We start from the raw sequence: 13,723 nt of genomic DNA on the forward strand, positions 1-13,723 counted from the left end.
CTGTGATCCACTGGCTAAAACTTCACACTCCCAATGCAGGGGGCACCAGGTTCCCTGGTCAGAGAACTAGATACCACATGCTGCAACTACAGTGTTTTGCAGGCTGCAAGTAAGGATCCCATACCTAAAAGACTCAGAGTAGCCAAATAAATAAATAAATATTTAAACACAAAAAAATAAAAATCACATTTTCTAAATTATATGCTATTTAATATGTTCAGGTAGAACTAGAACTAGGGTCCATAGTTCTTACAGGTATACCAGAAATTTAGACTTTATTCTATAAGCAGGAAAAATGTTTTAAGCAGGGAAATAATATGATTGGATTTCCAGTTAATAACTGGGGGGAAAAGGGTATAGGAAGAGTGTAGAGGCAAACGCAAAAACTCAAGCATTAATATTCCTGAAAGGATGAGGGCTTAACCAAGGCAATAACAGCAGGAACAAATAGAAGAAATTAAACTAGAAAAGCACTTGATCATTAATTACATGTGTGGAATGGAGAAAAGGAAATAAAAGATAAAGTACAGGTTTCTGTCTAAAGTGAACAAATACAAGTTGATGCCACTTATCAAGAGAGGAGTTTATCTGTAACGAAAGACAATGAATTTAGGCAACCAGGTGAATATGTCCAACAGGCCTTTGAATATGGAGTCTAGAACTTGAGAGAGAAGTCGCTTCTAAAGATAAAGATGTAAAGGGCATATATTTATATATGAATGGTACTGATGCTCACAGATGAGACTGTCTAGGCAAATAGACAAATCTCATCTTAAAGCTTAAATATATAGCTTTAAGAAGGTAAAAACAGAACCTAGGAAATACTACCACTTTAGAATTGAAGAATGAATTAACAATCTGCAAAAGAAAGAGAGAAAGGGAGAGCAGAGTATTAACAGATAAGAAAAAGTTTGAAAATACAGCTCAGTGAATATATGCAATGGAGTAAAGTCCTAGTTCTGGAAGAAAACTGAAGTGATGTGAGCAGGAGGGGGAAAAACTCTGAACAGAAAAATGGATACCTCTTCCTCTGAGGCCAGACACAGACATAAATACATCTATAAACACAGTGAAGAAAGTCAAGATATTAACACCTATAAAAACAACTCTCAAAGCACGGGGAAGACATTTTCAGGGGTCCCTGATTTTTTTCTTTTCATAATAATACTATAACCGCAATTGTCTTTTTCTTTCTTATTCCTTTAGGAGCATAAGGTAGAGTTTTCTGAAAGTTATATGAAATGTGATAGAGCAACAGGCTGAATGCAGAAGCAGATATTAGGATCTGGCTGTCTTCTATTAAGTCACACATTTCAAAAAAGACTCACAAAAATGCCTAACAATGCTACTTTTCTCACTAAATTTCTCTTTCTTTGGGGTATATTTTCATTAAAAATGTAATGTAAACACATAATGAGCTTGTTATTTTATAATAAATGAATAAATGTTTCTAAAGTCTGTTTTAATATCTAATATGGTAAATAGAAACAAGCAGAACCTACATAAACAAAAGCTCTTAGCGGGTCCTTAATAATTTAAGACTTATAAAGGGATCCTAAGACAAAAAGTTTGAAAATTGCTGAACTAGAGCAGCAAGAATCATAAAAAGAATGAAAATATTTAGGGAAAAAAAAAAAGAGAGAGAATCACATAAAGTCTAAATATGTTCACCAAGCAGCTCCAATAAACTACTTACCAGTACTGATGCTTTTAGAGTTACATAAAGTTAATAATTAGCCCCATCAGGAATAAAATGAAACAGCTAACTCTAACAGGAGTATAGCAAAATAATTAAATTCACAGGCCCTAGAATCAGACTTCCTAATCTTCAAATTACTCATCACTGAATCTTGGCTCTCTGTCACTAACTACCTGTCTCACCCCAATCAAGTTACTTAATCTCACTATGCTTGTGTTTTTTTCACCTGCAAAATATAAGTGATGACATTAGCAGCACCTACCTCATACAGAGTTGTCATGAAGTTAAATGAGTTAATACAGGCAAAGTGTTTAGATTGATGCCTAGCAGATTAGTGTTAGTTGTGATGGTTGTCGTTAACACATGCATATAAAGTCATTTTGGATAAGATGAGAAATAACCTGTATCAACAGGTTAGTGGCTACCAGAAACCAAACAGCACTGAGGCAACACAGAAAAGCACCACCAGGGACCTACAATTTTTCTTTAAAGATTTCTTTTCCCAAGGCATATGGGATCTCTTTTTGTACCACAAGGACTATGACTTCCACTGTTCTCAACCACTCTCATTTTGCAAAATGTACTTTTCACTCTCTGAGAAATCTTCAAATGTACCAATAAATAATTAAGACTTACCTTTACACACTGTTCGGCTAAGTCTCTGCTTGTTCTGTTGTTAAGTTCAACCACAACCAAACGATTGCAAAGTGCTTTTATAGCTCCATCTACGCCAACAATCCTTCGGGTGCATTCTGCAGATACGTCCAGGTAGTATGTTATGGCACGGGCTGTTACCTCTAACACATTGTCTGGAGCACTTTCATCAAGAAAAATTTTGCAGAGGGCTGGTAAGAAAGTGCGAGGAGGACATCTGTAGTGAAAGAAATCATATTACACTCAGGATTACTAAATTCTTAACATCCAAAAGTCACCAATATAACATAAGGAAAACTATCACATAATACATTATGTTCAGTACTCCTTTCCACATGTATATTAGGTAATATTTCTCATATTGCTTTTGTTTCCATAATAACACTCACATGCTAATTTCATCATTGCTGAAAATATCAAGTTGTAAACAGTTTAAAGTAGCAGCATTAACTTGAAATCATGTTCAAGAAACACTCCTATTCAATACTCAGCTCCAACATCAACGCTGTAAAACCTTCCCTAACCTCTCCAAATAGTTAAGTGGTACTTTCGTGTTCCTAAAGCCTCATAAAAACAGTACCCACACTGCTTAATGTATCATTTTATTTCCTTATTTACATTAAGAGTTCCTGAATGTTGTTCAATTCATGTTTTATGGGAATTGTTCAATTCATGTTTCATGGGAACAAATGCTGATTTGGGATTTAACAGACCAGGGTAAGACATAGAACAACAGCTGTCTAACCTTTCTGGTCCTGTTTTCCTCATTTGTAAACCAAAGGTAATATCTAAACAGTATCTACTTTATATGAATATTATGAAGATTTGATGAAATTATACACATTCAACACTTAGCTCAGTATCTTGGCACCATATTAAGCCAATTAACATTAGCTCCCCTTCCCTCCTATGAATAGCTAATGTCTGCTATATAAACCTGCATAAGACAGCTTTATCAAAAACACGTTTTACATTTTTAAATCAATGTTTTTCAACACCTAAACGATAAAAAAACATAAATTACATTTAGTAGAGATCACAGTTATATGCCATCAAACACTTGAACTTACCTGCATAAGCTAAACTTTAAATGAGCAACAGATATCACAAAAGGCACTATAGTCACCCCTCCATATTCAAAGAGGAAAGATTTCAGGGCCCCCTGTAGACACCAAAATCTCAGGATATTCAAGTTCATAAATTAAGTGGTGTGGATACAGAGAGCTTACTGTATTCTCAACATTTCAGTTGAATTGTTTTTCGTCCAAATTTTAGTCTGCACATAACTTTGGTAGTTTTTAAAAAATATCTGTATGGATGCCAAAGTAACTTTGCCCTTTCTACTCTGCTTGGATGATGTTCACTTTAGGGGTTCAGCAGCAGGAATATTATCAAAGATACAGATCTCTTGCATGCAGTGATTAAACCCAAGTGGGTTCTATTAGCCAACATCATTGGCAACCTAGGTCACATTGTTTTGTTGCTGTTGTTCAGTCACCAAGTCACGTCCAACTCTTTATGACGCCATGAACTGCGCATGCCAGGCTCTCCTGTCCTTCATTTTCTCACTGAGCTTGCTCAAACTCATGTCCATTGAGTCGCTGATGCCATCCAACCATCTCATCCTCTGTCTCACCCTTCTCCTCTTGCCCTCAATCTTTACCAGAATCAGGATCTTTTCCAATGAGTCAGCTCTTTGCATCACTAGCACTTCCGCACCAGTCCTTCCAATGAATATTCAGGGTTGATTTCCTTTAGGATTGACTGGTTTGATCTTGCAGTCCAAGGGACTCTCAAGAGTCTTCTCCAGCACCACAGTTCGAAAGCATCATTTCCTCAGTGCTCAGCCTTCTATTTTTTTAATTAATTTATTTTAATTGAAGGTCAATTACTTTATAATACTGTGGTGGTTTTTGCCATACATCAACATGAATCAGTCACGAGTGTACATGTGTCCACCCATCCCGAACTCCCTCCCACCTCCCCCCCAATCCCATCCCTCTGGGTTGTCCCAGTGCATGAGTTCCCTATTTCATGCATCAAATTTGGACTGGTCATCTATTTCACATATGGTAATATACATGTTTCAATGCTGTTCTCTCAAATCATCCCACCTTCACCTTTTCCCAGAGTCCAAAAGTCTATTCTTTACATCTTTGTCTCTTTTGCTGTCCTGCATATAGGGTTGTCGTTACCATCTTTATAGTCCAACTCTCACATCTGTATGTGACTACTGGAAAAACCATAGCTTTGACTATACGGACTTTTGTTGGCAAAGTGATGCCTCTGCTTGTTAATACACTGTCTAAGTCTGTTATAGCTTTTCTTCCAAAGAGCAAGCGTCTTTTCATTTCATAACTGCAGTCACCATCCACACTGATTTTGGAGCCCAAGAAAATGAAATCTGACTGTTTCCACATTTTCCCCATCTATTTGCCATGAAGTGATAGAACTGGATGCCATGATCTTAGTTTTTTTAATTTTTACTTTTAAGCCAGTTTTTTCACTCTCCTCTTTCAGCTTCATCAAGAGGCTCTTTAGTTTCTCTCCACTTTCTGTCACTAAAGTGGTATCATCTGCATATCTGAGGTTGTGGATATTCCTCCCAGCAATCTTGATTCCAGCCTGTGATTCATATCTAGCCCTGCATTTCACATGATGTACTCTGCATATAAGTTAAATAAGCAGGGTGACAATATACAGCCTTGACATATTCCTTTCCCAATTTAGTTACTTGTAATTTGTCTGAGGAGGAGGATAAGATTAGATTATGGAAGACAGTCCATAGTTCTCAGGGAAGATTAGAATGACTAGCATATTGAAATCTTGAAGCATTTTTACTGCTCTCTGAATTGGCATATGTAGTATTAATATACTGAAGAGATAAGATTGTAAAAGTGTTAATACTACTGAGAAATAACACAGCCTTATAAAAAGTAGTTTCCCTCCATCCCTGAGAAAACAGTAGCTTTTGAAAAAAGAATAAAATTTTTAAGTTGATAGTTGTCACATTAAATGGCAAGAATGGATCTACCATATGCTTTATATTAAGAATAAGAAAATTATTCATCTTACACAGTACAAAAAAACTAGTCATCAAAAACAAAATTTAAGAGAAATGTTTAGTGTAACTACCTATATTTCATGGGGAAATAAGCTATGTTCCCTGCTTGTGTTCTTTAACAAATATTAAGGGACAATTAAAAAACAAAAAACCAGAAAGTTCTCAACATAGACTCTCAGCTTTTAACTGTGATTAATTTTATTTCAAAAAGAAAATAAAAGTATTCTGCATAAGTAAAAGCTTATTTTATGTCAGGTATAATAAAAACCTGCTTTGGGAACTTTTTAAAGGTGTGGTACAAAATATCTGTTGTAAACTTTTGGCTGTTGGACAAGAAAAAAAAATTTTTGTTTTCCTAGCTCCTGAGTTACTTTTTCAATCATGAGAAAGTATTTTAGGCATATTCACTAGTTTTTCAATTCAGAAACCAAAGCAATTTACAAAAACCTCAACAATACAAATTAACTATAAATTGAGCAAAAGAAGTAGAGAAAACATTCCAAGAGTAATTAATGGATTCTGAAAAGTACAAAATAGTTGAAAGAACTATAGTTATAGTACTTGAAAGTTCATACTGCAACTAATACAAATTATTCACAAGTGCTGTTTTTTTAACATTCTGCTTGATAGCATGCTTTAAGACAGTCATCATGATAAGGCCTTAAAACCATCTTTTTACTTGTTGGTTAGTATCAATTTCTTTCTATCATTTCCAAAGTAACCCTGTGTTGATAGGTATTTCATCTAGGTCTTTAAATTCAACCTGAGCTTCATGGTAATTCAATAAGCACCTGACCATGTTCTTATGAACAAGACCTTCATGTTTCTTTCCTTTTTCCCAGGCAAAAACCACAAACACAACTTTCCCTTGGTGTGAATCCATGTTAACAGACACGAAGAAAAAAATTTACATAATCAAGAAAATTCAATGAGTTATTTCACACCTTGTCTTCAACTTTCTCTTGGCTTAGTGACCCCTTGATTTTCCATTCTAGCCTCAGTTCTAAACTCCCTTCTCTTCTCTAGTTGATCTCATCTAATTCCTTTGTTTATACACTCATCTACATACCTTGTATGTATAAAAATCTCATCTACATACCGTGAAAACTCCCAAAATATTATCTCTACCCCAGACCAACTAAATCACTATCATTATCTCCATTTAGAATTATCACAGGCATATTAAAATAGACATATTCAAAACAAATATGCCTCCTCCCAAATCACTGCTTTGCAAATGTCACAACCATCCAGAAAGCCAGAAACCTGACAATCGTCCTTCGTTCTCCCCCTTAATTTTGCTCACATTACACATCCAATCCGTTAGTTAAACCCCAACAATTTTCTCTCTAAAATATATCCTAAGTCTGTCCACTTCTCTCCACATCATCTTTTACAAACCTAATGTAAACTAACTTCAGACTCTTGTTTAAACTACTGAAATAGCCACTTGGACATCCACATAAGAGATGTTTCACTTATGATGTTTCACATAAGAGATGTTTCCTCACCACTGTTGAGGAAGGTATTTCTAGAGGGAAGAGGAAGTCTGTCTGGAATAATGTGTAAGAGCCTGAGCAAGACAAAGAGAGCATTTGAACAGGGGCATGTCCTGGTAAGGAGCAGCTGATACAGACAAGGGAAGTGATCAAATAAGTAAGTACATAAATATATTGAGGACAATGGCAGCCAGACTTCTCACTGTAGCCTGGAGATGGAAACACAGAAAAAAGAAAACTAGAATGAACCCTGTGGTGTTAGATTTGAACTGGGGATGAACTCAGCAGAGATGAACCGATAGAAAGATAAAAATAACCAGATACTAATGTGTGAGATGCTCCCTCTGCCTAAAATGTGTTTCTCCCAATTCTGCCCATGGCTGTTTCTTTCTCATCCTTCCTGTGAGCCTAAACGTCACCTCCTGAGTTTCAGGCTTACTTTCTAACTATCCACAACAGGACTCCTGGTTTGGTTTTTTTTTTGGTCTTAATTTACTTTGACAACTTATATTTATATTTCATTTTCTGTTGTCCACTGTAACTCTCTCCTTAAAATCTGCAAGCTCCTTGGGAATAGAGCTGTATTTCACACAGCACCCAACAGGGAAGATACTCAAGTTTTATTCCTGAATGAATGATATCAAGAAAAGGTAAGAACTTTCTTGCTTATGGAAACAGAAACCAAACAAAAGGATCCCATCAGTTCTCTTAGTGATCTGCTTCTTCATCCTGATGCCCAACCGCTCTCTAACATGTCTCCACCCCCACAACACACAAGCCTTCATCCCAGCCCAGTCTCCATCAGGTCTCCTTCCCCTGCCCCACACCTTCCCACAACACAAAAAGTAAATCCACTTTTATCTCTCATTTTCCATAGAACTGTTCTGAATTTCAATTGTGGTGGTGGTTACACGACTCTGTGTTTGTCAAAATCCATATGTAATTTTTAAAAAGTTAAGAGAAAATTAAATTGCTTTTATAAATAATCACAGTCCTTCCTGAATAGTACTGAAAGAATACATCTATGGCACAGAAGTTTAGATTAATCACAATTAAAGAGTTATTAAAACTTTTAAACTCGCTAAATATTTACCTCTTATATCATAGGTAGAAATTACTTTTACATATTAAATCCAATCCAGTACTATACTAGACCAACTTACAGACCTAAAGGTGGCCAAATTAGGAAACTTTAAGATCACTCACAGTCTCCACAGAACTACTGTCAGACCAGTCAACCACAAAAATGAGACCAAGTAGAATCTTCAGACGAATCCAACTTAAGCAAGTTTCCAAAATACTACCTGCAATGACGAAAGAATCTTTCCCTAGTGGAAGCAGAGATAACTTAAAACAAGAACAAAAAAAGTTTCATGAGGTTATAAAGAATTTCCCTTGAGAACTGTAATATCTTCTATACTATTACTACCATATGCTTTTTCCATACTATATCACTTGGACTTGGGCCAAGATTTCAGAAGATGTACAATTTTAAGAAAATAAACATTTTAAAAATAAAGTTATCTATAATAGTGATGTTTTACTGAATACAGTCTGTAAATTGAACACTTACTTTTAAAAAACTAAAAATTTAAAAAAAATAAAAATAAACTAAAAATTTTAAATGTAACAGATTAATAAATTTTGTTTCCTGAGGATAATAAATAACATCTTTTGACCCACTTTATCTTTTATTCCAATCTTGCCCCCGCTCCCATTCTGGACTTTGTATTTCTTAACTAACAATAACTCCTGGCATAACAGTTAAAAATTACAGCTTTCCCTCTAAAAGAAAAAGGAGTGAGTCAAATTCCAGTGAGTCAAATTCCAGTCAAATTCTAGACTCTGGTGTTGTTCAGGATTTCTTCAATGTGTTCAGTCTCTGGATATTAGCTATTGTACACCAGGCACTATGCTTAGCAATGGAAAACAAAAGTAATAGCATGTATGTGTGAGATACAGCAGAGGTCTTTGAAGGCATCTAAATTGTATTCACTAGGTAAAGAGCACAAAAGATTTTATAAAAGGAAATGATACAGTCAAATCAGTATTTCAGACTATAATCAATTACATTTCAATAAAACTGGGGGAAAAAATACCATAAAAATATTTTATGACTGTAGCTCTGCATATTGTTAGCTTATAGGCAGGGGCATCTGTTATGAAGTCACTAGCACTACATGAACATAATCATTTCCCCAAATCCATTCTCAGTGTTACCATTCTTTTCAATCTCTTACTTCAGGGAGAAAAAAGATGTCATCAGACAGAAATCTCTTCAGTTTTTCCCATCAAACCTAAAAATCTTCATCTTTCCTGCCTTACAATAAAAAACACATTACCATAAGTCTATTTCTTCACCAGTGCATCAGAGCTTTGACACTCAGTGTGGGATTTTTCTGACCACCAGCTTCTGCATTATTTGAGAACATACTAGGAATGCAGAATATCAGGCACCACACCAGACCAAATGAATCAGAATTTGCATCTTAACAAGATCCCCAGGTGATTCACAGTATACACATTAAAGTTTAAAAAGCACTGCTATTGACAGCACCCAATGCTCTCCCAGTTTCTCATAATCTGCAAACTACGAATTCTCCCTTCTCTGTCCTCTATGACCGCTAAAAGAAAAAGCCCCACACTATTTTTCCCACTACAATTTTCTCAAAAAAGTTTTCCACACTCCGGTCTCCATTTCCTCCTGTTACTCCTCAACCCATTCAAATCTGGTCCTCAAACCACTCCACTCAGCTCTCATTAAGATCAATGATCTTGAGAATGTTGCTAAATCCAAAGGACACCTTTGAGTCTTCACCATACTTGACCTCTCACCCATGTTCAGCACAACTGTCCTTCCTCTTCTTTAATCTCTTGTGTTGACATGTGCACTAATGATGTAAAAGCAATGGTGGCTAAAACTGCTGGTGCTTTAGCATGAATCAAGGCAGCAGCATTAAACTGTACCATTGGCAATCGTTTTGTATTTTCACTTCCAAGCTATAGCAGGAAAAAAAAGGTCAATTTCACTACAGAATAACTTTGATAAACCAAATATATATATACATATATACACATATATTTTACTAAACCTCAAGCCTTTTCTCTTTAATTAATTTTTAAAAAGTTTACAACATTGTGTTGGTTTCTGTCACACAATCTCAAACCTTTTCATACATATTTTTTTAATATCCTACTTAAACAAATGGGAAGTAAGCATAAAGTACTTCTGCATACTGAAGAAAGATGGTTGTGTCAAGGAAATGCTGGAGAGTTGAACTAGCCACTTGTTTCATGCAACATCATTGTTACCTGAAAGAACTTTAGACAAATTGTGGTTACTCAGACTTGGATATCTAGCAAACATTTCCTCAAAAATTAACCAAGCAAGCATTTCACCTCAAGGAAAAACAACTGACAGTATTTGCTGCCAATGATAACATTTGAGCTTTCAAGCAAAAATTACAACTTTGAAAAACTTGCTCCTGCCACCATGAGCTTGACAGCATCCCATTATTTGAAGACTTTTCTGATTAAGTACTTATAATAACAAATATGACTTTGTGAATGGCATATGGCAACATTAGGAATATCTGTATAACTCAGCAGATCAATATTTTTCACATGACCAGTGCAAGATCTTTTAAACTTATACATGGGTTAAAAAAAAAAAAAAAAACCCACTCAAAGTACCAAACAGGCCAATAGATTTTAATCTATAAGAGTGCAAGTTCATTGACATGATTTCAGAATCCACATTATAATTAACTCTTAAGAAACTATCACTTTGCCCACTTTGGGTATGATATCAAAGGAAACTATACATAATTATGTAAAGACATCATTACCACATTCCTCCCTTTACCAGCCACATCTATTGGAGGATGATAATTTTTTCATATATTGTAATCAAAACAACATAATGCAACACAATAAATGCAAAGCAGATATGAGAATCTAGCCAAATCCAAATGCATGATCTCCACCTCCCAAAAACATGGTCCTCCTGGGAATTTCTTGGTGGTCCAGTGGTTAGGACTTAATGCTTTCACTGCAGGGGTCCGGTTTCAATCCCCGGTTGGAGAACTAAGACCCCACAAGTCATGTGGTATGGTCAAAAAAACCAAAAACAAAAACATGGTCCTCTTTTGATTTTCTCTCTCACTGAATGGCATCATCATCCATTGCAATCTGAATTATCCACGGTACTGTCTTCTTCCTCTCTCTCACATCCAATCATTCAACTATTTGACTACTCTACCTCCAAAATCTAAGTCTACAAGCATTTATTCTGTCCTCATCATCCATTTATTATCCATAGAGCAGAAAAAATTAGCATTTTTAAAAGACATATTTAATCCCATCACTCACTCTTTTACATCACTGCTCTTAAGAAAAAACCAAAAGCATACACAAGATTCCATCTGATCTTGCCCCAACTTTCAGCACAGTTCTCCAGACAGCTTTCCATGCCCAGTCATACTACCTTTCTCCAAATTCCTCAACCACGACATGCTCATCCCACTTCAAAATTCTTCACATGTTGCCTTCCCTTTAAACATCCTTCTATCCCACCACCTCATACGTCATCCTTTAAATTCTTACTCATCCTTCATATCTCTAAGAAAAACCACTTTCTCAAAGACCACTCTGACTACCCCTATTCCTCCAGGTCATGCCCCTGCTACCTGCTGTCACAGCACTCTGAACTTTTCCTTCATTGGACTTATCAAAGCTTGTAACCACAATTTTATTTCTATAAATATTTAGTACATGTTCCTTATAAACTACTAGGCACCAAAAGAGCAGAGATTGTTATCTGCTTTGGTCAGCATATTTTTTTTTAACAATAAAAAGTAGGAAGACAATTTAAAAGATTAAAAGACTTATCACTGTTGTAGGTATTTTTAAATAGTTTTTACTGTACATACACAATAGGAAGCTTTTACCACTGTATTTAGTATTGGAATCCAAACTTGAGGCAGTCGTTCTTGGGATATTTCTCTCTGGGAGGATACAGCAGGAAAATGATTAATGGTGGCTGCCTCTGGAGAGGAGAACTGGTCAGCCAGGAGACAGGAAAGGGGGAGACTTACACTTTAATGTATATCCTTCTGTGTCTTCATAATGAAGTAAAATGATTATTTTTTAAATATGAGCTTTCTGGTGACTAAAAGCACTATCCCTAATATTCCATTTACTAGATCTTCTGGGGAGATGTTAGATTCTTCCCAGAAGACATAAATTATATTATTTGGAGATTTAGTAGCAGGATCTACAACTGCCCAGGATTTATCTACTTTTAAGAATATGTACAATGATCACCTATTTTGATGTGAATGCAAAACTACTCATTTAGAACTCATTAAATTTATTTCAAATGTATAACTTATATTAAGTTTATTAGCTCACTAACATATCACAGATGAAAGCAGAAACTAACTCAGACCTTGAATTTCACTTTCTAGAGCATTACCTTGTTAAGTTCAGGCATTAATAAGAAGTATCACAGCTTCACAGAAAATGTATAGCCCTTAACTTCAAAAAGACTGTCAGGGGGTTTCTCTTGTGGCTCAGTGGTCTAAAGAATCCACCTGAGACACGGGTTGAATCCCTGGTCAGGAAAGAGTCCAAATACCTCAGAGCAACTAAACCTACACGCCACTACTGCTGAGCTCTGGAGCCTGTGTGGCAACTACTGAGGCGACAGGCTGCAACCACTGAGGTCCAAGTGCCTAGAGTCTGTGCTCCTAACAAGAGAAACCACGGCAATGAGAAGCTTGCACAACACAACGAAGAAGGGCCCCTGCTCATCACAGTTGGAGAAAGGCCTGCAGAGCAATGAAGACCCAGCACAGCAAAAAATAAATTAAAAAAAAAGTCAGAATGGGTACAAAAAAATGGATAGCCATGTACAATATTAAGTTAAAGAAAAAAAAAACACTTAACTGTTATGTGAAAAGCACTATATTAGGCATCTCACTTGTATTATCACATTTAATCTCCATGAAAACCTATACCCGTGTCTATCTCATTCCAAAGGCCATTATTTTTACCACATCATATGCCTTTCCTGCCTAAACGAACATATAACTACTAATCAAAGCTAATCAGACAAAAGCCTATCTGAACATATAGGCATCTTTTGCTTCACCTGATGTAACTAAGAGGACTACTTGCTACTATCTTATGAAATTAAGTTAAAAGGGATATTTTCACCCATATTTAAAATGTGCACATCATTCTGCTTTTCCCCTGTCTTATTTGTTGACTGTTTCAAAGAATTTTTAAACGTTCTTCAAAACCCACCAGTTTCATGAAATAAAGTCTCCAAATAAAATTCAACATTAGATTTTTAATGACATTAAATTAGCTCACTTTACTCAAAACACTTTTCACATATATTCTTTCCTTTACTCCTCACAAGGAGCAAACCAGATATGAGATTACTGTTATTTTTACAGAGGAAGAAAGTAAAGCTCTCAAGGGGTAAACTTCATTTAGGAAACCAAGAATCTGAACCCAGGTCTCTGATGATACACAGCCATTCTTTCCACCTCACCATGCTGCATCTCTGGTTTAAAGAAACTAAAGACAATTTTCCTTCTGACAACAAGAAAATCTGGCTACTGAATGAAGAAAGCAAGCTAAAGGTTTAAAAAACAACTGTCATAAATTTAATCAAATGTCTACTTTTGATAGACAAACTACTGATATGCTAAAAATAAAATAGGGCTAACCATTTCAATATGAAATTTTCTTATATCTTCACTTAGTAAATAAAAAATATAAATTGCATCTGATTTT

General features: G+C 35.6%; 1 protein-coding gene across 5 annotated transcripts in view; it reads right to left on the reverse strand.

The window, feature by feature from the left end:
- Positions 1 to 13,723, reverse strand: part of HECTD1 (HECT domain E3 ubiquitin protein ligase 1) — a 73,785-nt gene that overhangs the window by 56,710 nt on the left and 3,352 nt on the right. For all 5 annotated transcript variants that reach the window (XM_065905837.1, XM_065905835.1, XM_065905834.1 and 2 more), the window contains exon 3: positions 2,336 to 2,570. In XM_065905837.1, the coding sequence (XP_065761909.1) occupies positions 2,336 to 2,570 (235 nt within the window). The remainder of the gene's footprint in view (positions 1 to 2,335; positions 2,571 to 13,723) is intronic.

The sequence above is a fragment of the Muntiacus reevesi genome, chromosome 15 (genome assembly GCF_963930625.1).
Source record: "Muntiacus reevesi chromosome 15, mMunRee1.1, whole genome shotgun sequence".
Lineage (NCBI taxonomy): Eukaryota > Metazoa > Chordata > Mammalia > Artiodactyla > Cervidae > Muntiacus > Muntiacus reevesi.